Source organism: Taudactylus pleione, unplaced genomic scaffold (genome assembly GCF_031769625.1).
Source record: "Taudactylus pleione unplaced genomic scaffold, aTauple2 ptg000332l, whole genome shotgun sequence".
Classification (NCBI taxonomy): domain Eukaryota; kingdom Metazoa; phylum Chordata; class Amphibia; order Anura; family Myobatrachidae; genus Taudactylus; species Taudactylus pleione.
The window spans coordinates 3,466,861-3,493,432 of record NW_028284733.1 but is presented as its reverse complement, the minus strand read 5'-3'; the positions used below and the strand labels follow the sequence as shown (position 1 = coordinate 3,493,432).

The window sequence follows — 26,572 nt, the reverse complement described above, 5'->3', positions numbered from 1 at the left end:
AAGAATGTATATATATATATATATTAGGGGTGTGCACCGGCCACTTTTCGTGTTTTGTGTTTTGGTTTTGGATCTGGATCTTTCTTCGTGTTTTGGATCTGGATTGGTTTTGCCAAAACCACCCTTCCGTGTTTTGGGTTCTGGGTTTTGTGTTTTGGATCTGTATTTTTTTTTAAAAAAGCATAAAAACAGCTTAAATCACAGAATGTGTTGATTTTTCTGCTCCTATGCAATTATTAACCTCAACAATCTTAATTTCCACTCATTTCCAGTTTATTCTGAACACCTCACACCTCACAATAGTGTTTTTATGTCCAAAAGGTTGCACCGAGGTAGATGGATGACTATGCTAAGCGACACGAGTGGGCGGCACAAACACATGGCCCATCTAGGAATGACACTGCAGTGGCAGACAGGATGGCAGTTTGAAAAACTAGGCCCCAAACAGTACATAATGCAAAGAAAAAAAAGAGGTGCAAGATGGAATTGTCCTTGGGCCCTCCCACCCACCCTTATGTTGTATAAACAGGACATGCACACTTTAACAAACCAATCATTTCAGCGCCAGGGTCTGCCACATGACTGTGGCTGAAATGATTGGTTCGTTTGGGCCCCCACAAAACAAGCTGGCAATTAATCTGGCCCTGCACAAACTGGCTCTACGGAGGCAAGATGTCATCCTCATCCTCCTCATTCACCGATTCCTCACCCTCTTCAGTGTTGTGTACATCCTCATTCTCACAGAGTATTAATTCGTCCCCGCTGGAATCCACCACCACTGGTCCCTCTGGAGGCTGGTCTCCCTGGAAAAGTTGATAATTCATTTTTATGAACATCATCTTCTCCACATTTTGTGGAAGCAACCTCCTACGCCTTTTGCTGCCAAGGTTCCCGGCTGCACTAAACACTCTTTCGGAGTGCACACTGGAGGGGGGGCAACTCAGGTAAAATAGAGCCAGTTTGTACAGGGACCTCCAAATTGCTTCTTTTTCCTGCCAGTACATGTACGGACTGTCTGACATGCCTACTTGGATGCTGTCACCGATGTAATCCTTTAACATACAGAAGCACGCTTGTCGCTGCTGCTTTGAGGATGCAGGTGCGGCTACAGCCCACACAATTCACAAAGACAGGAAAAAAAAGAAGAATTTTTTTATTGTTTGTGGAGCGCACTTTGAGGATTACACCACCCTTTAACAAACAGACGCATGCTTGTCACTGCTGCTTTAAGGATGCAGGTGCGGCTACAGCCCACACATTTCACAAAGACAGAAAAAAAAAGAAGAATTTTTTTATTGTTTGTGGAACGCACTTTGAGGGTTACACCACCCTTTAACAGACAGACGCACGCTTGTCGCTGCTGATTTAAGGATGCAGTTGCAGCTACAGCCCACACATTTCACAAAGACAGAAAAAAAAAGAAGAATATTTTTATTGTTTGTGGAGCACACTCTGAGGGTGTCACCACCCTTTAACAGACAGACGCACGCTTGTCGCTGCTGCTTTAAGGATGCAGGTGCGGCTACAGCCCACACATTTCACAAAGACAGAAAAAAAAAGAAGAATTTTTTTATTGTTTGTGGAGCGCACTTTGAGGGTTACACCACGCTTTAACAGACAGACGCACGGTTGTCGCTGCTGCTTTGAGGACAGTATCATATGCAGTGACAGTAGACTTGTCAGAAATTGTTGGCACGTCCTTCAGTCCGGACCAGATGTCCAAACTGGCCCTTGACTTATGACACAGGCGCACGCTTGGCGCTGCTACTGTGTTGATGCACGTGCGGCTACATCGCACACAAGTCACCAACACATAAAAAAAATTGTTTTTTATTTTTTGGAGCACTTTGAGGGTTACACCACCCTTTAACAGACAGACGCACGCTTGTCGCTGCTGCATTGAGGATGCGGCTACATCCCACACAATTCACAAAGACAGGAAAAAAAAGAAGAATTTTTTTATTGTTTGTGGAGCGCACTTTGAGGGTTACACCACCCTTTAACAGACAGACGCACACTTGTCGCTGCTGCTTTGAGGATGCAGGTGGAATCTAGATGGGATTTGGAACTGGGGACACACTACCTCCATCAATTGTCTAAATCCCACTGCACTAATGGCGGATACCGGACACAAGTCTAACACCAACATAGCAGTCAAGGCCTCAGTTATACGTTTTTGCTTCAGGATGACTGCTGTCGTACTTCATCCTCATCGCTAGGGACTGTTGGAGGGTCAATTGTTTAGTAAAAGTAGTGGTGTTCCTACTTCCTCTCTGGGATGATGAATAACTCCCAGCAGCAGCAACAGCACTAGGAGGAAGTGGTTCTTGATCTTTTCCTATTTTATTTTTATCGGAGAAAGTTTGGTCCTCCATTTATGTTATATTGATATATACGTGCGGCTAAGGCGCACACAAACACAGAAAATATTTTTTTATTTTTGCTGGAGAGTAGTGCACTTTGTGGGTTACACCACCCTTTAAGAAATGAGCCAGCCGGCTCTTTACTTGTGGGACACAGGCGCACGCTTGGCGCTGCTCCTTTGTTGATGCACGTGCAGCCACAGTGCACACAATTCACAAACACAGAAAATATTTTTTTATTTTGTTTGGAGTGTACTTTGGGGTTACAGCACCCTTTAACGGTCAAGCCAGCCGGCCCTTTACTTATGACACAGGCGCACGCTTGGCACTACTTTGTTGATGCACGTGCGGCTACTGCGCACACAATTCACAAACACAGAAAATATTTTTTTATTTGGTTTGGACTGGAGTGTACTTTGGGGGTTACAGCACCCTTTAACGGTCAAGCCAGCTGGCCCTTTTCTTATGACACAGGCGCACGCTTGGCACTACTTTGTTGATGCACGTGCGGCTACTGCGCACACAATTCACAAACACAGAAAAAATATAATTTTTTTTAGCACTTGGCGGGAGCACCCCTGACGGACAGAGCACCCCCTGGACAACACTACAGCACCCCTTTAGGACTGGGACACTGCACAGGACTTTGGAGTGGACACAGCCCCTAAGGACAACTGACTGCACAACACAGTCCAGCCAGCCCCTATGGACTTTGAAGTAGTGGACACAGCCCCTATTAACAACAGCAGCACAGCACAACACAGCCAGCCCCTATGGACTTTGAAGTAGTGGACACAGCCCCTATGGACAACAGCAGCACAGCGCAGCACAGCACAGCACAGCACAACACTACTCTGCACTACACTACAAAACACAGCCCAGCCAGCCCTAACTCCCACCCTCCCTCTTCACTGTACACAGCCGAGTGAGAAAATGGCGCCGACGTGGGTACCTTATATAGGATCCAAAACCCGCGAGACCCGGAAGGTGGGATGATGCCGTTTTGCCTCGATTTCAGATCCGAGTCAGGCTGGAAAAGTCGAGCCTGACTCGGATCGGCCTCGGATCGGGGGGGCTCGGGGGGGGTTCGGATTTCAGAAATCCGAACCCGCTCACCCCTAATATATATATATATATTTATAATATATATATATATATATATATACAGGGCCGTAGCTAGGGTAGTGCGGCCTTTGCCATCGCACAGGACACCACAGGTCAGGGGGCGCTGTTTGGGCCTGTCAAATTTCTTTTTATTATCATTCTTCCTTGTAGCTTCCTCTTATTTCATCCCCAGCATCTCCTCCCCTCTCCTCTCTCTTCCCTGACCCTTCCCCATGAAGCCATGGCCATTTTTTGGGTGCATTATGTCCCTTTGAAAAATGAGGGGGGCGCCAATGCACTTTCTGGCACAGGGCGCCAAAAAGTCTAGTTATGGCCCTGTATATATATATATATATATATTTAAAGAACAAGGGTACTGTTAATAGCGCTACACCACAATATATCTGTGTTTCAGTCCTTTGAAATGAATTCTTCCAAAAATACACTCCCCGTGTGACAGGTGGCTGCCAATTTTCTCCTGAGAGACTGTTGTTGTATCGTCTCAAATAGTAGTAGAATATCTAAAAAGGAGGTGAGAAAAGGCGCTCTCTGGTGTAGTATTTAAGAATATTTGAATTTTCAAAATAGGTATTTATAAGTACCTTCATCAATTAAAAAACAGGCACATCAGGGGTCTTAGTATGGAGCCAGCGTGTACTTGATCTCAGAAAGAATCCCAGAGTCGACAGATAACTTTATCAAAGATGCCCTCGGAAATTCTGAAAACACCACTTTGGTTCCGCTCCTTCTTCTAAAGGCACACGTCCACTAGACCACAGGTTCTCAAACTCGGTCCTCAGGACCCCAAGCAGTGCGTATATATATATATATTAGGGGTGAGCGGGTTCGGATTTCTGAAATCCGAACCCCCCCGAGCCCCCCCGATCCGAGTCCGATCCGAGTCAGGCTCGACTTTTCCCGCCTGACTCGGATCTGAAATCAAGGCAAAACGTCATCATACCGCCTTCTGGGTCACCACACAATCAACCCGCCACCCACCACTACCAGGGGTAGCGGGGATAGCCCCGGGCTATCAGCCTGGGCCTGGGGTGCCCTGGAGAGGGTGACCCCTTTATTGGGGGGGTCCCCAGCTCTCCAGGGATCCCCGGCCTGGGCTGACTCGCGGTCAGGGCTGATGCTGCGGCTGGGGGGCCCGGTGAAAGGGCTCCCCTGGCTGTGGCATCAGCCCCCCGCTAGAAAAAGTCCAGTGCTGGTTCTGGAACATACAGGGGAATCCTACAAATTTTTTTTCCCCTGTATTTCCAGAACAGGACCGGATCAGAGCCCAGAGCTGGTTGCGCAGAATACGGGGACCCCTACGTCGTTTGTCCCCCATATTTTGGCAACCAGCGCTGGTTCTGACTAGCCCGGTGCTGGTTGTGCTTAAGTACAGGGGACCCCTATGTCGTTTGTCCCCTGTATTTAAGCACATCCAGCACTGGGTTACTAAAGCCCAGGTCTGGTTGCTCTTTTTTTGGGGGGTGCACGCCATTTTTTTCTTTTTTTACACAGGTTTTTTTTTTACCACAGCACAGTGTTCAGAATAGAGTGGAAATGAGTGGAAATTAATGTTATTGGGGTTATTAATAGCGTAGGAACAAAAAAAGGCCCATTTTATGTGATTTTAGCGTTTTTTTAAATTTTTTAATAAAAAATCCAGATCCAAAACACAAAACCCAGAACCCAAAACATAGAAGGGTGGTTTTGGCAAAACCAATCCAGATCCAAAACACGGAGAAAGATCCAGATCCAAAACGAAAACACAAAACACGAAAAATGGCTGGTGCACACCCCTAATGTACACAGTAAGCTGTACGCTGCCCGATCGGAGCTGAGCTCCGATCGTGGCAGCTGGGGCAAAAAGCAGAGGGAAGGGTGACCAGCTGCCGCCGGTCCCTACATGCATCAAATGGAATGGCCCAGGGAGCACTATCCTGGCGGTCCAATCCCCCCCAAGACACCCCCCCCGCTCCTCCACCTCCACTGACTCCTTACCAACATTGTTCCCGCTCCAAGTCCTCCCTCATGCCTGCTACTCATGCCTGCCAGATTCTCCTCAGTCAATCACCCTTCTGGCCATTACTGCAGAGGAGGCAGCCCGGGACAGTAGATGGTGCAGCGGCCCGAGGGGCACACGGCATACTGCCCCCCCGTGGCCCAGCCCGCCACAGGCTGGAAGTAAGTACTATCTACTATATAAAAGTGAAAATTTGTCCTTCTGTCTATCTATACAAATACACAGTTTACAAGCGAAGATCATGAAATTTTACATACGAGCGTATTAAAACACGGCCAAGGCAACTAAAAAATTCTGAAATTGAAATGAATTACTGTTGATTTTTAATTAATTAAAAAACACAATGTTTGCTGTACGCTCATTGTGGGGCCTCACGGCATATGGGTAGGGCCTCTGAGCGAGCATTTTGTGTTGTCATGTTTTGTCATGATCTTATTGTTTATTATCAAAGAGAGCTTTAGCAGGCTTTCCCAGCATTCTCAGCTGTCTGACTATACCATATTACGCAACAACATTGACTTCTTTCTTCGAACTGTGTCAAAATGATGACTTTGCAAGGACCCTGCTGTACTGTGAGCTGCCGAAATATTACATATGGAATGCTTCTCCCAAAGTTTTTATGCACAGAAAAGGGAGTCGCTGTAGATGGTCATCCTGGTATCAGAGCAACAGAAGCTCTTGGCTTTGTTTACACTGTACATCCGACAAATTTTGAATGCTTCTATCTCCGAAGTTTGCTTTACACCATTACAGGTCCTACTTCCATTGAAGACCTTAGGACTGTGGATGGGGAAGTTTGTCACACTTTTCGTGAGGCCTTCCTAAGAGGTTTGTTGGAGGATGATGTGTAAACAAACATTCTTAAAATCCCGGGCAACACCGGGTACTCCAGCCACTTTTATATAAAACTGTGATTGTGGGAAATTATATTTTTCTTGATATACATAGCTTTTTGAAAGATAGTGTATGAAATGGCTGATGACAGTACAACAACTTGTACTTGAGCCAGGGGTGTAACTAGAACTTTGTGGGCCCCATAGCAAAAATTTATAAGGGCACCCCCAAGTCAGGTATCCACCACAGTGCCCCTTACCCTGTAGCATCTCACTGACTCCCCTCACCCTGTAGTACCTCTCACTCCCCTCACCATGTAGCACCTCACTCCCCTCACCCTGTAGCACCTCACTGCCTCCTCTCACCCTGTAGCACCTCACTCCCCCACACCTCATAGCACCTCTCACTGAGTCACTCCCCTCACCATGTAGCACCAGGCACCTCACTCCCATCACCCTGTAGCACCTCACTGACTCCCCTCACCCTGTAGCACCTCACTCCCCCCACACCTCATAGCACCTCTCACTGAGTCACTCCCCTCACCATGTAGCACCAGGCACCTCAATCCCCTCACCCTGTAGCACCTCACTGACAGGGACACCTTAAGGCTGTGGATGGGGAAGTTTGTCACACTTTTTGTGAGGCCTGCCTAAGCAGAGGTTTGTTGGAGGATGATGTGTAAACAAACATTCTTAAAATCCCGGGCAATACCTTTTTTTACAAAATGCCTCCATGAAAGCATTACATATTTACTACCCCAATGTAAGCACTAGCAGGGAGGTTTGAGCTCCATAATTTTACTCAGAAAAGTTGTTACAACTCTTGAGATTAAACATTTAAGATACAAAAAAACATCCAACAGAGAAGCAGAAAGTGCAAATAGGTAAATACAAGACCACAGATTTACATTAATTGCCCCACTCTGGGGGAGATGTATCAAGCCTTGGAGTGATGGATTGGAGAAGTTATACAAAGCAACCAACTAGCTTCTAACTGTCATTTATCTAGCACAGGGGGAGATGTGATACGGTGGAGATAAATAAAGTAACAACCAATCATCTTCTAGCTGTAAAAATTACAGGGTGTTTGAAAAATGACAGTTAGAAGCTGATTGGTTGGTACTTTATCTCTCTCCACCTTATCTCTGTCCAAGGTTTGATACATCTCCCCAACAGTGTTTGAAATTACAGTCAGAAGCCAACTGAACAATGGCCCTCATTCAGAGCCGTACGCTCTGAGCAGAGCGCACGCTCTGAATGAGGGCCGTCCTCCATAACTATGGAGCGTCCTCCTGGACGCTCGTATAGCTGTGGGTCACCACCCACAGCATATACGAGCGTGCAGTTTGATGGGCGCGATGGTCGTGACCATCGCGACTATCGAAACTGCGTACAAAAGCCTGTGGTTGAGTTTTTCAACCACAAGGCTCGGAGTGATTTTGGCTCTATCAGAGCCAAAATCACTCCCACTGACATCACTAGTGATGTCAGTGGGACGGCTTCTGACGGGAGGAGTTCCCGTGGGAACGCCCCCGTCAGGGAGGCACGCCCACCAAAGGGGGCGTGCTGTCAGTCAACATCGACAGCACGCCCCCTTTGAAGAGACACTACGAGCGAAGGAAAATCCTTCACTCGTCGCGTCTGGCGCATGCGCACGACGGAGCTCCCTCCGTCGTGCGCATGCTCAGTGCAGAACATCGACCCACTTGTGAGCGGACAGCCGCTCGCGAGTGGGTCTGAATCAGGCCCAATGTCTCCACTTTATCACTCTCCAAGGCTGTATACATCTCCCCCTCTAAGTCTGAGCTTTTCTCTGCAGATGTCTTTCATTCATAACTTATCAACTATCAGGGAAGCCGGATACTCAATATCAAGGTCAGTAACAGTGAATGAACAATGGAATGTACAGTATATTAATGTTTTTATATATTTATATATCTGTCCTTAATATTTCCTCAATTTGAGCATTTCCTGATATTCCAACAGAATCAGGTCCTATAGAAATTAAGGGCCTCATTCAGAGGCGGTCAGAGGATGCAAGCGGTCGCTCAGAAACTGGGCGGCCACTTGCATCCTGACCGCCCGCCTCTGTTGCGGTCGTTAGGCTGTGGGTTAACACCCACAGCTCTAACGACCACTCGGGTGATGGTCGCGATGGTCAGAGACCATCGCAACCATCGGGGCTTACGACGAGACCCTAGGGTAGGGTCTCACTTGTCGTAAGCCCCGGAGAGCTTCTGGCTCTGTCTGAGCTGGAAGCTCTCCACTGACATCACTAGTGATGTCAGTGGGGCCTCCCCCAAATGGTAGGCGTTCCCATGGGAATGCCTCCGTTTGGGCTGCCACCCCCCCGGCCCGCCTTCCAAACGGGGTGAGCTGTCAATCAACATCGACAGCTCGTCCCCTTTGGAAAGAGACCCGCTACGACCAGCGCTGTCGGTCGTAGTGGGTCTCATGCATGCGCACGAGGGAGCCGGCTCCCTTGTGTGCATGCGCACTAGACAAACATCGAGGCGGCCGTGCGGTCGTAGCCCGTACGGCCACCTCTGAATACAGCCCTAAATCTCCACCTACTGTAATAGATAATGGGTTAAATTCTTCTGATTTTTTTGTAATGTTGCCACAACAATGTCCATCAGACCCGGGTACTACATAATTGTAACATGGACATATACACATAGGCCCTAAGGCAATGTAATGTTATGAAGTGGGTGAGGGTTTATCTATTATTATTAAATACAGTATTTATTGTAACTTGTTTGTAAAATTAAATTCTATACTTTTTATAATAATCGTTTGACATCTATCCCATGTTCTGCACATTACAGAGATTGAATATCTCACCTGTGATGAACACTCTGGTGACCTTTCCATTATTGAGTTCATAGGAGTTTATATCTTTATTTATACCAGGAAAATAGTCTTCACGTGTCTGCACATTATTGATCATCAGTGAGCAGCTCTGGTTTGTGTTTCCCACAAGAAACGTCCGTCCTTTGTACTCCTGTATAATATCATCAGAGGTTCTGTTATTGAATATTTGACCTGGGCATCTTCTCATGTACCAAAAGAAGTTATAATCCTTGGCATGTGTGGGATGGGTGAAGGTGCAGGGGATCTCCACACAGGAACCTCTCACTGCATCTATATAGCGAGTGATGGTAAAATTCCAATCCTTGCATGATGAGTCTTCATTGCAACCTGATAGAAGATACAAAGGTAGATATGGATCAATACATACAGAATTACAGTATGTTATCCAGTTCCTCCTTGAGCCAATGTATTTACATTATTTAAAAAAAATCAAATTTACAAGCTAGCCGTGAGGTTAACAGGGTTTTGTGTTCCTGGATTGGATCATTGTTGAAGAGTAAGTAGGATTGTTGAATGCAAGAAATTGATGAAGTGCCTATGGAGTATAGTCAGGACCAGGCACAGATAGGTAGGGATGAGGTGCATGATAAGGTGAGAACAAAAGCAGCTAGACAGGAACTGGATAAAGTCTTTAGTAACTTGAAGCTGAGCTAGATACTCTACAAATAGATGACAGGACTTGAGATAATTGAAGAATGTTGCCAGTTAAGACCGGCGGGTAAATTATTGGGTTGGGACTGGAAACAGCTGGATAAAATTCCAGTTTGGGATCGGCTGGACAAGTCACCAGACTGGGACTGGCTGTGTAGTATTCCGTATTGGGACCGGCTTGGCAAATGATAAAATCAGGACTGGCTGAGCAGATTGGGACTAGCTGGTACAATTTCAGGATTGGGATCGACTGAGCAGGATTCTGGATTGGGACTGGCTGGACAAATTACCAGATTGGGACAAGCTAAGCAGGATTCCAGACTGCAGGAATTTGCAGAAGAACTGGATTCAGGCAGCAATACTGTAGGCACAGAAAGCTGGGACTGATTCACAGGAGCCAAGGAATGCTGGGTATCCAGGACATTGCACTGGCAATCAGTCAGTGCAAAAGGGAGTCCTATTTATAGGGCTTGGTATCTCCTGATTGGTGCCTAGAGTTGTAACCTAAAACTGGGACACCATTGGTGGACAGTGAATCATGTGACCAGGAAGAAGATGGCAGCACCAATGAAACAGAATCGGTAGGAACCAAGCACGTGGAGACACCAGAGTCACCAGTGCTAGTACTGCCGGAGGAGCAGCAAAGCGCCAGCATAAAAAGGAGACAAGGACCTGGGAACATGCTCTTACTATACTAAGGGGTATATTTACTAACATGCAGGTTTTTAGAAGATGAGATGTTGCCCATAGCAACCTATCATATTCTGCTTAACATTTATCTAGCACCTTCTAAAGATATTAGCTAGAATCTGATTGCTTGCTATGGGCAACATCTACACTTCTAAAAACCTGTGCATTAGTAAATATACCCCTAAGTGCTTCCTACACATTGCCCTTTTACAATTAAATGCTTTTTAATTATTCTATTCTTTTTCACTTAACTAAGAGGTGCTCAAAGCTGGTTTATGCATTAGGCAACCTATTGTATGTTCCTGTCTAGGAGCTAATGAGCACTGAGGGGGCGGGATTACTGTGTCTTGCCTGGGCTTCATGAGATCTTAATCAGAGTCTGTGTGGACTTGATTTGTGGGCTGATAGCACCTCCAGGTACAATGCACAGAAATGCATCTGAGGCCATAAAGAGATTTTCCAGGTTCCGGCAGAAGAGAAGTGTGACAAAGTGTGTGGGGGGGCATGGCCACCAGGGCGGGCTGGGCAGGTCTAATATTTATAAATTATTTATTAGCAGCTATTTATATAGCACCCACATATTCCACAAAGCTTCACAGATAATTTTTCAGTCATTCACATTAGTCCCTGCCTTAGTGAAGTTTACAATCTGTATTACCTATCACATGCGCATACCCACATATACACTAGGGTTATTTCTGTCAGAAGCCAATTAGCCTACTGTATATGTATGTTTTTGGGTGGTGTGGGAGAGCACAGTAGTACCCAGTGGAAGCCCACACAAAAATGACACAGGGCTTAGGTGGGAATCAAACTCAAGATCTCAATTCTGTGAGACAGCAAGCTAATCATTGTACCATCATACTACCTAATAATTTTGGGCCACTTGGACCAGTCGTGGTGGAACACTACCTGTGCATCTACTCTATTCAGCAGGGTGCAGGAATGAAGGGGCCCAGTACAATTCAGTACTTTCCACTCCAGGCTCCCTACATTTTTCTTCTGGTGCAGCACCCATGACACATGAGATCACACCTCCTGAAGGAAGTGAAGCAATGAAGAGGAGTAGGCAGCCAGGGAAAGTAAGTCAGGGCTGAAGATCCACATGGGATAGTGCTGGAGAGACACAGGGAGGATGATGTTAGAGAGACACATGGAGTATGGTGCTAGAGAGACACACATGGGGAAGATGCTCATTAGACAAAGGGTAATTAGGCCAGAAAAACACATCGGTGATGGATGAGGATGGAGAGACACAGGGGGTTTAGGATGAAGAGACTTACTATGTATTATCCAGATGGAAGTATGTTACTTATGACTGCATTGGTTATATTGCTACACTATTATGAAACCTCCATACCATATGATCTGCCATTAGAATAGTAAATACTATTCAAGACAATGTTTGTCTCAGAAGGCTCTATTTGATTGGAACACACACAATAAATAGAAAGCTCAGAGGAATGGCTGAAAAAGAACTAAGACTGACACTGATGGCCTAGAACAAATTGAGTGTATTGAAGACAGAGTAAGCATAAAAAGGAGACAAGATGGATAACATATATCAAGACACAGAGATGAGATGTTGCCCATAGCAACCAATCAAATTCTACTTATTATTTATCTAGCACCTTCTAGAAGATAATAGCTAGAATCTAATTGGTTGCTATAGGCAACAACTCCACTTCTAAAAACCCTCACTTTAGTAAATATACCCCTAATTGTCCTGCCAGAGACTTTTCTTCAAAACATATGCTTCTTATTCCACATATCTAATGTGACAAAAGTAAAATGGAAGGGTACACTGACTACTAGTGGTGGTATGTTATGACCTGCAGTAACTCACAATTCTGTGTAGAAAACGCAAAAGACAGAGGGCTTAATTTAGACCCACTCGCGAGCGCTGAGCGCTCGCAAGCGGGTCGATGTTGGCCCAGTGCACATGAGCACGACGGAGCCGGCTCCGTCTTGCGCATGCGCGAGACCCGGATAGCAACGGGCAAACCATCACTATGGGTCTCGCTACCAAATTGGACGTGCTGACGATGTTGAGTGACAGCACGCCCCCTTTGGTGGGCGTGCTGGGGGCGTGGCTGGCCAGACGGAGGCGTTCCCATGGGAACGCCTACCGTCTGGGGCTGTCCCCACTGACATCACAAGTGATGTCAGTGGGAGTGCTTTCGGCTCTGATAGAGCCAATAGCACTCCAGGGCTTGTGGCAACAAGACCCTACCACAAGGGTTTCATCGCAAGCCCGATGGTCGCGATGGTCTTGACCATTGCAACCATCTTCCTGGCCGCTCGCTATAGCTGTGGATGGTCACTCACAGCTATACGAGCGGCCAGGAGGCCGCTCTAAAAATTTAGAAGGACGGCCCTGATTCAGAGCGAGCGCTCTGTCAGAGCGTCCAACTCTGAATCAGGGCCAGAGTTCCTATACGAGCGGCCGTGCCAGGCTCTGCACCACTTATCTCTACGCTTAATCCTATAAATTATGAAAATGGATTTTTCACTAGAACATTGCACCACTGCAAGCCATCTTGAGCAAAGTTCCACCAATACAAGATTTAGGCTTGCCACCTGACCAGGGTTCATAATATGGACAGGCTGGAAATAAGGAGCACTGTCCTGTGGTTTGCTCATCCCAAACATGTGGTGTTTGGGAAATTCATCGGTGGGCACAATGCTGGTGACATCACTGTTAGTGTGACACTGGCCAGCCCTCTTTTCTGCTCGAACCAACCCCGTGGCTCATCTCCTTCTTTGTATTCTGGCTGTGGCAGGATGTCACTGACTGACTAACAGTTTTCCTGTCTGACTGACTGTTTTCCTGATTAACTGATGGTTTTTCTTTCTGCAGCATCCTTCCTCCACTCGTTCCCATTGACCCATTCCGACCACCATGCACCTGGTACTTTTTCTTTTACTCCATCTTATCCAATCTCCATCTTTTTACCTACCATTCATTGTCCTTTTAGCCATCTCACCCACTGTACTCCGCCTCCTTCTTTCCCATCATCTGTCATTCTTTAGTCCCCCTAGTAACCAATTTAACTCTCCCATAACCTATCCGTAGCCATTGCTTCTCCATCCTACCTGTACATTCTCACCTCATCTCATTTCCCTCCCTTCTCTGTCTCACCAAACATCCAGTAATCTCTCCCATCATCACACCAGGCACCTTCCCCTCTACCCTCTTTCTACTTCCCTTTATATCACACTCAGCTGGTGTAGATACATATACGTCTTTCTGGGGATTTCATGTGTTTTTACTTTGCCTGTAGGAACTAAAATGGTGAACCTATACCAGACAGCTGTATAGCCGCTAAGTGTAAGCCAAGTTTATGGGTCAGGAGTCAGATTTGAGGGAGGAATAATCTGGGGACACCAGCCCCATAGCTCCAGTAAAGAACATTTGCATGAATGAGACCTCCAAGTACCTTGTTGACCCTACGAGTCTTCCCAAAGCTGTAATTAATATTCTGACAAAAAAAATTAGGTCAGGACTGAACATTATTTCATGTAATTAAAATGTATCCAGGATTGATATAAAGGGGCAAGATGAGGCCCTGAGGCGTATAAATGGGTTCCATTAGAGTAATGGCCTCAAATCTGACATATAAAGTGGTTGTAGCTGTACTGAGGTATTGGTCATACACCCTAGTCATGCCTCCTCTCCGGGAATCTGAAAATGAAAATGTGGTAACCATAACTATGCTTCTATCTGGCTATAACTATATTGTACTGTATGTCTCATTATTTTTACTGGTTCTTATATATGACGCACATTTACCTGATACTTTCACTTTGACACATTGTGAATTATTTCGGTTGTAGGAATTTGTATCTGTATCTATTCCTGGATAATACCATTCTGTCTCTCTCACATCAGTGATTTTCAGTGAGCAGCTGTTTGTGCCATTATGTACAAGAGATGTGCGGCCTCTGTACTCTGGTATTACTTCAGATGGGTTTTCACCATTGTAAATCTGTGGGTATCCAATCAGTTTGTACTTAAACCATATCAGATGGACGGCTCCATGGTCAGACGGGGCAGTGTATGTGCAGGGAATCACCACATCAGAATGCTTCAGTACTTCAATGTATTCTGGGAACTCAAATGTCCATTTAACTCTTTCTGAGCCTGAAAAGCACACTGAAAAAAAAACCAAGTAAATTAAAAAAGGAAAAATGCACAATACGCTAAAATGTCAGCAGCAGTTATGTATAAAGTAATTTTTTAATATTTAAATAAGATAACAATAATAATGGGGTTGGTTATGGGATGTCGGTGCTTGGGATCCCGGCAGTCAAATTCCTGATGCCGAAATCCCGACAGGGTTAGGTTACCGACAGGATTTGTATAGGAACTGCGCTTAACCAATTAGTAGATATTTAAATCATCCCATACACAGACAATTTAAATCACAATTGACATAATTATTGAGATATACACATATAATGTTGCATGGATCCCAGCAAAAATAAATAAATAAAAAAAAATACACAATTAAAAGAGAGTAAATTATGTCAATTGTGATTTAAATTGTCTGTGTATAGGATGATTTAAATATTTACTAATTGGCTAAGTGCAGTTCCTATACAAATCCTTTCACTATTTCAATATCTTGTTAAGTCTGCAGAGACTTAGGCCCTCATTCAGACTCACTCGCGAGCGGCTGTCCGCTCGCAAGTGGGTCGATGGTCCCCACTGCGCATGCGCACGACGGAGGGAGCTCTGTCGTGCGCATGCGCGAGACCCGACGAGCGAAGGACTTTCCTTCGCTCGGAGTGTCTCATCAAAGGGGGCGTGCTGTCGATGGTGACTGACAGCACGCCCCCTTTGGTGGGCGTGCCGGAGGCGTGCCTGCCAGACGGAGGCGTTCCCAAGGGAACGCCTACCGTCTGAAGCCGGCCCCACTGACATCACTAGTGATGTCAGTGGGAGTGATTTTGGCTCTGATAGAGTCAAAATCACTCCTGGCCTTGCGGTTGAAAAACCCAACCGCAGGCTTTTGCTCGCAGTTTCGATGGTCACGATGGTCAAGACCATCGCGACCATCATCCTGCACGCTCGTATATGCTGTGGGTGGTGACCCACAGATATACGAGCGTCCAGGAGGACGCTTCATATTAATGGAGGTGGGCCCTGATTCAGAGCGTGCGCTCTGGTCAGAGCGTCCGGCTCTGAATCAGGGCCTTAATTTGGAACAGCAGATAACTAATTAGTTTATGTTATATACCAACAACAGACAGGAATAATTAGCGCCTACTGGTTTTATTCATTCTGCTTAGGATACCTACACCTGGCGGTATGTTTCCTAACCTTCCCCCTGTCCCTACCTCTAACCCTAATGCTCCCACCCTGGTGCCTAAACCTAAACCCCGCCTCCCCACACCCTATACCTAACCCTTCACCCTTAAGGCCTAAATCTAACCCTCCCCCTAGTGCCTAACCCTAATCCCTAACCATAACCCTCCCCCTAGTGCCTAACCCTAATCCCTAACCATAACCCTCCCCCTAGTGCCTAACCCTAATTCCTAACCCTAACGCTAACCCTCCCCCTCACCCCACTACATACCTTTTGGATGCTAGTGGTCAGGATGTCGGCACTGGGATTCTGACAGGTGTCGGGATTCCAGTGCCGGTTTTCTAAACGGCGGCATCCCCTTTGCTGTGATACTGACCGTATCCCATAATAATGTGGCAGTGCTAGTAAAGGTTTAGTAATTTCCAGACCTCCCAACAGTAACACAAAAATTAAATGCATTTGAAATCACTGTACACAGGATCTACAAACCACAGTTCTGAAGAGGAACTTTGAAACCATTAATGATTTAAACTAAGCTGCTTTAACCACTTAACTGACAAAGTTGTTTTTCAAAAACTGCTCCAAATTTTTTTTTTTTTTTATGATTGAATTAACTCAAGAACATCTACAGCATTTAATACTTATCTAGCTTCCAGGCACTGGTGGGATGGTGAGAGTTAAGTTACATTTTCCCAATGGGTGCTCCTCTTTGCAGCCGCACGGGTGGGGGGTCCTGCCGTGTTGTCTGATCAGCAGTGATTGGCAGCACAGTCACTGGGGGAGGGTGCAGGGTTGCAGAGAGGTCGGGAGGTTCCTCTGTTAGTGGCGGCTGCAGGAAGATTATCTTCTTATAGCCACCTACTGTGCATTACTCACAGGTCTCATCGTTTGCTACCATATCAGATAACGCAATGCCTGGTGTGGTCACAAATGATGCCACCATTCCAGGCAAGTGGTTAATAATCCTTACTACATTTATGGCCCACCCGCATCCCATTGCTCACCCAATACCCTTCCCTAAAGCTGGGTAAACACCTAAAAGATATATCTGCAGACCTACTGATCTGCAGATGATGGTTGTTCATATACATTGGACAACCATAATCTGGCGGCTGGTCCTGCTGGCCCGGGGTCGCGTCGTGCCCCCCTCCCCGCAGCCTCTGCTGCAAGTATATGGGTGGTCGGCTGTCCGTCCATTCAAACAGCAAGATGAGCAGATAATTGCAGCACAGCCGATGCGATATGTCTGTGAATTACGTCATTCACAGACATATCACTGGTACACACTGGCCGACAGGCACACAATATATGGTGGCTTTTTGGTGATTACATTTGGTGTACCCAGACTGGGAAGGTAACGCTATATAGGGGGAGCACATTAATACCCCTATATGTACAACAGTGTGCCTTGCTTTAAAGGTCATTCATGGTACACATCCATTTGTGTGTTTTTATACTCCAATAAACTGTGAAGATTTTACACTTTGTCGGCAACCCTCTTTTGTTTTACATGCATGCACATTTGAGAGGTCTGCATAGAGGAGGTTTGACCTTGGGTAAAGGAGTTTAATTAAAGCTTGTAGTGACGATATGACATTCTTGAAGCTGCAGTGAACTATTCTAAACTTTACTGGTATAGTGACACTGATGCTGGAATACTGCACTGTGATTGCTTCAGTGGTGTTATAACATCACACACTGATACATAGGACTGCAATTGACTCAGAAATACTTGCTCTAGGAAATTGAGTACTACTTGTAGTGATTTATACTATTCCCATTAGGAGCGCTTGGGAACATATTCTTTTTCTTTATTGTACGCAATATATTAGCCGATCAATTGATTGGTCAATATATCTGTCAGTGTGTATCCAGCTTCTTGTGGTTTCAATTAGTTTCTATCACAGTGCCTGTGATGCTGTCAACTCTCTGTCCATGCTCATTGGTTAGTGTAAGCATCTCCATATGTACATTATACTGTCACTAATCTGCCACATTTTGTGATATAGGCACACATTCATGTGCGCATGTGACAATGTCCCGATCATTGGCTATAGGAAGTTGTTGGGCCTATGGGTCTGTCCATAAATTTCAGGTTATGCTGAGCTCACACAGTATTTATGTTTGTAGTAGTATACTGTATATCACAAAGTACATTTCTGAGTATCTGACACCAACCCTGGCCTAATTTCTGACTATTATACTACTACCCTGATTTTCTATTTAATCACTGACTGTGAATTTGCAGTTCTTATCCAGACCTCTGGTGTGTTCCTAATTATGATCATGTCTCCACCGCATTGTTTCTCTGACTGTCATTATCAGCTACTGTATGAACTTGTGGTGATATTGTCATAGCTGCAACCTATGGCTGTCTTACAGCTAAACCTTGCTCGTCCTTGTGAAGGTCCCTGATGAAGACTCATCATTGGCTGTGAGAGATTATCTGGTTTCTCCTGTGTACCGATCCATGCACTCCTTATATCACATTTGTTTGTAACACTAAAACCTTCCCCAGTGTGGTGATTTGTCATGATACCAAACTAATACATCGGGGCTCATTCAAAGTTGGTAGCACACGCAGCAAAAAATACACTTAGAAAGGGCACATGTAAAAAAGGCACAATATGCACATGCATTGAGTCGGGCGCACTGCAAGATGTGTATAGTTTTGCACCAGTAATAAGATGGTAAAGGAGCGACTAGAGAAAAGGATGCTTGTTTGCGAATGTGTAGTGTATTTACAAAATAAAATTACTCACAATTTACAAAGAACTATCACGTTTGTTTTTCCAACATTTGTGTAGTTGAGTATAATAAAGCTATTAAAAATGTCTCAAACCAGGAGTTTAAAGCATTAAATGCTAAAAATGCTAATAATAATAATTATTATTATTTTGTCATCGGATAAAGTAGGAGAGGTAATGGATATGAACTGCTCTGATTATATTAAATAAGTCAATTGAGTACTAAGTGAATGAGGTTCTTACATTAAACTTATTGAAATCCCTACTGAAAGATTAGCTGATAAATTCATATTAGTTTTAAATGAAGACAACAAAAGGATATAATTAATAAAGATGATTATGATTATATGTGGCAATGTAAATCACAGAAACCTATATACTACCATTAACCTAAGGTTCATAAATCTTTAAATAATCGACAAGACAGGCTGATAATTGCATTTACATCCTATATCTTGGAATTCATGGATATTTATATTACAGGTGTGTGGTTTGGTTTTCTTGAAAACCATTCATACCCGAGCTTTGGGGTTCCGAGTACTGAGTCCCGGCTCGGGTCTGCTGTTGGTTTAATACTTGGATTTAAAAACTGATTTTCGGGTTTTGGATTGTATGTAAACAGATCTGAATTACATGATCTTAGCTGTTTTTATCAATTTTAATTAGAGATGTGCGAGTCCAGTTCCCATAGAACCAACAACCGAATTTAGGTGTTGTGAGTCAAACCGAGTCCGAGTTCAGAATCACTTTGGGGTTCTGAGTCGAACAGAGTCCCAGTTCTCTTCTGCAGTCAGTTCGGAAGTCGTATTTAAAAACAAAACTTGGGTTTAGATTGCATGTTGTGAGGATACGGGGTTCTCTCAATCACCCAGACACCGAGCAGATGAAACCAAAGTGATGGTTTATTTTTGCACAGCACACAGCAACAGATAATATGTCAGGACAAGCGGTAAATACAGTGAACAGGAAAAAAACAGGTAGCAGTCCGGACAGAGGCAGTCTCAATGGAGAATAACGTCCCAGAATAATTCCACAAAATAGCTAGAGACCCTCAGTCTCCACAGTAGAAACTAACCCTGATCACACCTGCAGTGAATAGCGTATGTCCACTCAATCGTTTCCAGGATCCCATATAGTAGAAGCTAATCACAGAACACACAGCAATGAATAGTATATAGGTCCTTGCAGAATTTCAAAAGTATAAATCCACACAGAACTGGTGATGCGTTCCACTAAGCACCTTGGCAGAGCGAGGCCTCTTAGCCAAGGTCAGTGACTATCATGAGCAGCTGCCTTCGGTGACCTGTTTTGAAATCTTCCAATTTCCCATGATATTGTGACCTCCCAGCTTAATTTCACCGTTTCCTGATTGGTGCAAGTCCCTTATTCTGTCACTTTCTCCTACCTCCTCCGGATATTTCTTCCCTGACGAACACCTGCTGGGTTGGTTCCGTTCAGTCTGAGAGATTCAAGTGAGGCACAAAACAGGCAAATGGAAGGAGTAAATCCTGAGCATCCCCTTGGGAGGTGGGAATTAACTTTGGGGGTCTTTTGTTATGGGAGGTATTACCTTGCTCTAGTGGTTATGAATAACACAGACATATGGACCAGGCTAACATCAAGGGCTAGACAGTACTAAACATTACATTTCCTGCCATTCTTATAGTAAATAATATACCTGATAATGGAAATGTGTGTCCAGAGAATGATCACACATACACTAGGAGACGGGAAGGGGAACATAAAAGGGCTAAAAAGTTAATTAAACGCTGCGAGGACTGAGATGCTGCAAATAAATTTTTAACACACATCCCATGTCCTCACATTCCTCTCCCACTTTTTAGGCCTTGTTCCCAGGGGTGATCAGGAAACATTACTGACTGGGCGAGGTGGGGTGCTGGGTAAAGCATATTGTGGGTGAGTGTGCCACCAGTGTCCCACAGAGTAATGTAACATAAGACCCAGGCTGTAAGAAGTAGTCCAGTTAGACAATCCGCAAGTACAAAATTACAATATAACATGTCCCCTTTAACCACCAGAGGATTTAGCAATTCCCTCAAGTAAGACGTTAGGCGTTCCCCCTTCACATTATGCCACCCATTTCCTGAGAGCATACCAATCAGGCGTCCTAATACCCTCACTTCTGGAACACAGGGGCAGTGGGTACCTTCCCCTCACCACCTTGTACAAGTAACAGCTGCCCATGGGCAGGCAAATATTGGGGATCTGTACATGACACATCCACGGCAGTGTCCATTCCTTCCTCCTCCAAATACCAACTGGAGGGCTGACAACTATCAGTGCAACATGTGGGTTCCTCACTGCTCGGGCCCCCGGATGAACCTTCTATCTGGAACAATGCAGTTAGTGGCTGCAGGGGAGCCACCAGGACAGGCTGGTCCTGTCCCGGCCCTCCCACCTCAAAAGCCAGTGTCTCACCTGGAACTTCTTCTGGGCAGTCCTCCTCCTTGGTAACTCCCTCTACTAGCCCGGTCACCAGGATAACTGGTGGGGTAACACTCAGGGTTTTAACCGCTGAACACTCCAAAATTATCTCCACAAATGCCTCGTGTTCTGTGAGATGCAGGGGGCCGGGTTGTGCAGTGCCTACTCCCTGGGGTGTGAGAAGGGGTTGCAAGTGCTGTCTCCTGACATCCCTCTGGTCTGTACTTGCTGGAATCTTACTAATGGCAGGCAAATCCCCTGGCACATAGTTACAGTCCACACCACTGTCAGAGTTATTACAGGGTGACAACAAATCCTCTTCTGATTTATGATCTGATGTTATGTTAACAGTCTTTGCTCCCCAAGTTCCGTTTAAATCACAGGGTACATACCAGCAATTTGCCTGCAACTCCTCAGTTTCTGAATAGGTGAACGGGAACAATTCTTCAAAACCTTCAGGTGGAGTTAGGATAGCAGGATATACACAGGGCATTTTCTCCTCAGCCTCCCCCATTGAAATAAAAGAGCCTGCCATTACCAGTCCATTATGATGGGCCTCTCCCAGCTGAATATGCTGAACAGCCTGGACCATGGCGCCATCTGCAACTGGTATGCTTGTGGTTGGGAAGGGAGACAGTACCCCCCAACCTCTGTGATCTCCTCTCGGACACCATCCTTATAGATTCCCTGGCAGCTGGTTAATAGGTCTCCATCTTCCACCTCAGCAAAAGGGAAGGTGTAATGCGACTCCTCCTGGGGTGCCTGTATTGTGGACACTGCTTCCTTCACTCGGGCGCTAGCCTCTTCCAGTATAGTACCCTGGGCAGCTGTGTCTTTGGGTGTGGGAGAAGCTGTTGCAGATGGTGCCTTTCCACATCCAGCCTGCAACACTTGTCCCACCAGCCTGGGGTATCCAAGAGCCCCCGATCTGAGGCCTCTTCCTCTGCCACAACAAGCCACTCCAGCTGATCCCCCACACTCATCCATGGGCCGTGACAGAGGATAAATGTCCGATAAGCAAAGAACGCTTTGGTGGGGTCCTCCTGGTCCTGGAGTATACACTGAAGGATTTCCCTGTGCGTGCCGAATTGGCCAGAGATGCCCCGCAGCTGGCATTCTGCTATCAACTCCTCCATGTTTATTTCTTCCAGAGGGCTTAGGGGCCCCACTGACAATGACCCCGCTCCACTGGTAACAGATAATTTTGGGGCAACCCCCTCGGTTGTCTGGCCGGGTTGCAGTAGTCCTATTTTGGATCTTTCCTCTGGGTCTGTCCAGGAGGACAACTTATCCTGGACCTGCCCTTCTGCCTTTGTACAGTGGCTTCCTTGTATCATTTGGGCCATTGTAGCCATCACTTCCTCCGTGAATTCTTCAAACTCTGGTTCATCCAGCATCTTCCATGTGACTGCTTCACTTCTGCAGTGCATGAAAGCATCTCCCAGATAACACAATTTGTCTGTTAAGCTGGATACTCTCCACCCGCTAATCATCCTCCAAGCGTCATTCCAGTACGCCCATATGTACTGAATCCTCATAATAAATAACATATCCGGCTTCCTAGCCTGCCGACTTGTCAACGTACCTCCATCCACAAGCTTCACTGCCCTGGGAGACTTGAGGCACTGACTTTCTTTCCTTAGCACCATTTTACCTTTTACAGGACTGACGCCAACTCAGTTGCTGGGACCACTTTACTGCAAATTCCTTACATATGGCCTGATACTCTCTTCTTTATTGTGAGTGACTTCATGCTTTCACTGCTCCTTGATTGATGTCTGAATGATCCCACTGTCGCTGTCACCAAATGTGAGGATACGGGGTCATCTCAATCACCCAGACACCGAGCAGATGAAACCGAAGTGATGGTTTATTTTTCCACAGCACACAGCAACAGATAATATGTCAGGACAAGCGGTAAATACAGTGAACAGGCAACAAACAGGTAGCAGTCTGGACAGAGGCAGTGCCAGCAGAGTATAACATCACAGAACAATTCCACAAAATAGCTAGAGACCCTCAGTCCCCACAGTAGAAACTAACCCTGATCACACCTGCAGTGAATAGCGTATAAGTCCACTCAGTCATTTCCAGGATCCCATATAGTAGAAGCTAATCACAGAACACACAGCAATGAATAGCATATAGGTCCTTGCAGAATTTCCAAAGTATAAATCCACACAGAACTGGTGATGCGTTCCACTAAGCACCTTAGCTGAGCGAGACCTCTTAGCCAAGGTCAGTGACTAAAACAAGCAGCTGCCTTCAGTGACCTGTTTTGAAATCTTCCAATTTCCCACGATATTGTGACCTCCCAGTTTAATTACACCGTTTCCTGATTGGTGCGAGTCCCTTATGCTGTCACTTTCTCCTACCTCCTCCGGATATTACTTCCCTGACGAACACCTGCTGGGTTGGTTCCATTCAGTCTGAGAGATTCAAGTGAGGCACAAAACTGGCAAATGGAAGGAGGAGTAAATCCTGAGCATCCCCTGGGGAGGTGGGAATTAACTTAGGGGGTCTTTTGTTCTGGGAGGTGTCACCTTGCTCTAGTGGTTATGAATAACACAGACATATGGACCAGGCTAACATCAAGAGCTAGACAGTTCTAAACATTACATTTCCTGTCATTCTTACAGTAAATAATATACCTGATAATGGAAATGTGTGTCCAGAGAATGATCACACATGCACTAGCAGACGGATGCGGGAACACACAGGGCTAAAAAGTTAATTAAACGCTGCGAGGACTGAGATGCTGCAAATAAATTTTTAACACATGTCTCATGTCCTCACACATTTAAACAACACCAAACATTTCCAAATTACATGATTTAACTGTTTTATTTCATTATTATTTTTTTAAATACAGATCCTAAACCAAAACATGTGAGGGTGATTTTGCGAAACTAAAACGAAAAAACCAAGATGAATTCTGGATTCAAAACCAAAACCTAATTTCTTCAGACTGGTGGTTTTTTAAGTAAAACTGAATACTAACCACAGAACTATATATATCCAAAAGCAAAAAAACATGAGAGTTGTTTTGCAAAACCAAACCAAAACATGAAAGAAATTCCGGATACAAAACAAAAACACGGGGGTCCGTTCACATCTCTAATTTTAATGAAATCCAAATCCAAAACTGAATATGAAGCAAAATGCTATAGGATGGTTTTGCCAAAATGGGGTTCTGCACACATTTCTAATACATTACACATTACAGTTCTTAAGGAAATTAATAATTTGGCATGGAAAATATTATTATATTTTAAATTAAAGAAATGGGTGCACACCCAACACCCCATGTGCCCTATTATCTCTATCATGGCAAGAATGTTACCCATTCTAGTATAAAGGGAACTAACCTAATGGTGACAATTTAATTTGTTTTGCCAAGAAAAAATATATTATTATTAATAATAATAATGAAAAAAATAGTACCACACACACACACACACACACACACATACATTATATATATATATATATATATATATATATATATATATGTAGATATATACACACACACATATTAGGCATAGTCTGAATTGTGGATTGTGGCAAAAAAAATAATAATAATAAACATAGGGGTAGATTTATCAAAGCTCAGAGTGAGATAGAGGGGAGAAGGCTAAAGTACCAACCAAACAGCCTGTAAAGTGACAGTTGGGATCTGGTTGGTTGGTACTTTATCTCTCTCCAAGCTTTGACCCTTAAATATATCGAAGAATGCTAAATTGGTCATCTTACCTTGAAGAACAAATAGGAAAAAAGCCTCTTTCAGGCAAAAAGAGCACTGGCTCATTATCCCAAGTAGTGGTCAGGTCCTTTCTCTTGTTCTTTTATTGCAGTAATTTTGTATGATGAGTTTTTTAAGAGTTCCTATAGAAGAACACAAAAAGTTACAGACCCCTCAACATTGTCCTCACATGGCAGCGGATCCCCGGTGAGCCAGTCCGACTCTAAACAACACATTGTGAAAATTTTTACATACTGACAGATTTGTTCAACCTTGTAGAAGGGAGAACACATAATCTAAATTGTAATCTAATTACCATGTGTTTGATAGATTTGGTATGTACAATAGATTGTCTTCCTTGATGAACTCAGCTCATAGATGGTTACAAAAGGAAACTTTTTGGACAATTTTATATTTGCATTATACTTTGTATAATTTGCTATAAATAAATAAAACATTGGTGAAATGCAGTTATTATTTAAGTGGAAAATTACAATAAATAAAACACTGGCAAATTTGCTGTTCTGTTTAATTTCCTAATTCTTCAAAGTTTTCTGGTGACATCATTATTAAAATCAGTTGTCAAATTATATAATAAAGTCACTTAATATGACATATGAAAAATAAAATATAAGCACTGGAGTCAGAATTTTCTTTTAATAAAAATATAATATTCCTAAGAGTACCTGTTGACATGTTCATAATGGCAACATGCACAGTGTCGATTTGGAACATGTTGACCTTGCCATAAGGTCAACATGTTGAAATGTTGACAACTCACCCTATCCCTAACGCTAACCCTAACATCTCCATTGTCGTCATTGTGACTATGTAGACCTGTCACCTATCGACATTTTAACTATGTCAACATGGTGAAGGTGTCGACATGTAACATGCTGAAACTTTAACCATCTCTTCATGGTACAATTACACATTGTGGTGCTGACATAACGACTGTCACTCTACTGTATATAGACATTGTACCTATTCCAGACTTGTACTGTATATCAGTAATAGCAGGTTTATCAGCAGAAAGCAGCAGACAAAGCTGAAAATAATTTTTAAAAATGCCAAAAATCCTGCCAACACATGAAAAATGGACATTCCTGTTCCACTATGGAATGCAAACTGGACGTACATTATAAAAGAAAAAAAAATTGTGAAAGAAAAACTAAACAACAATGTTGGAACAACAATGATACATTTTATACAGTAATTATATAATTACTATAATTAAAATCGTAAAGTTGTAGCAGAAAACCACCCCTAGTAAATGACTGGACTGGTATAGAACAATTCTATCCAGGAACTGGAATGGACACAATGGGGAAGCAGTCGGGAATCCGACGGACGAAATCCCGACTGCCGGCTCCCCGACTGTCTAATCCCAGCAAGGTACTAATGACAGGCGTTGAAATCCCGATGCCTGTCATTAGACCTACGCCGGGAGCTCCACACCCGACATACCAATCGAAGGTAAGCCGGGTGCCGGGCGTGGACAGCCGTGGGGAGGAGGGTTAGTTTAGGGGCTCCCGGGGGGTCTTAGGGTTAGGCACCCCCCTGGGAGGGTTAGGGTTAGGCTAGGGGAAGGGGGTGTTAGGGTTAGGCACCCCCGGGGGGGAGGTTAGGGTTAGGCATACCCCCCCGGGAGACTTAGGGTTAGGCTGCGGGGAAGATGGGGTTAGGTTTAGGCACTTAGTGGGGGGTTAGGGTTAGGCACCCCTAAGGGAGGGTTGGGGGGGGAATTAGGATATTTACCAAAAAGATTGTTCAGGATTTTCACCTCTGCCAGTC

General features: G+C 44.7%; 2 protein-coding genes across 2 annotated transcripts in view; one reads left to right on the top strand and one right to left on the bottom strand.

The window, feature by feature from the left end:
• Nucleotides 1-24,829, bottom strand: part of LOC148509095 (sialic acid-binding Ig-like lectin 12) — a gene marked incomplete at its 5' end in the record, with an annotated part of 50,888 nt that extends 26,059 nt beyond the window's left edge. Inside the window, 3 exons of the mRNA XM_088443671.1 lie at nucleotides 9,162-9,518; nucleotides 14,326-14,688; nucleotides 24,790-24,829. Coding sequence (XP_088299797.1) covers nucleotides 9,162-9,518; nucleotides 14,326-14,688; nucleotides 24,790-24,829 — 760 coding nt within the window. The remainder of the gene's footprint in view (nucleotides 1-9,161; nucleotides 9,519-14,325; nucleotides 14,689-24,789) is intronic.
• Nucleotides 1-26,572, top strand: part of LOC148509094 (phospholipase A2 inhibitor and Ly6/PLAUR domain-containing protein-like) — a 198,357-nt gene that overhangs the window by 163,200 nt on the left and 8,585 nt on the right. The gene's annotated exons all lie outside the window — the stretch shown is intronic.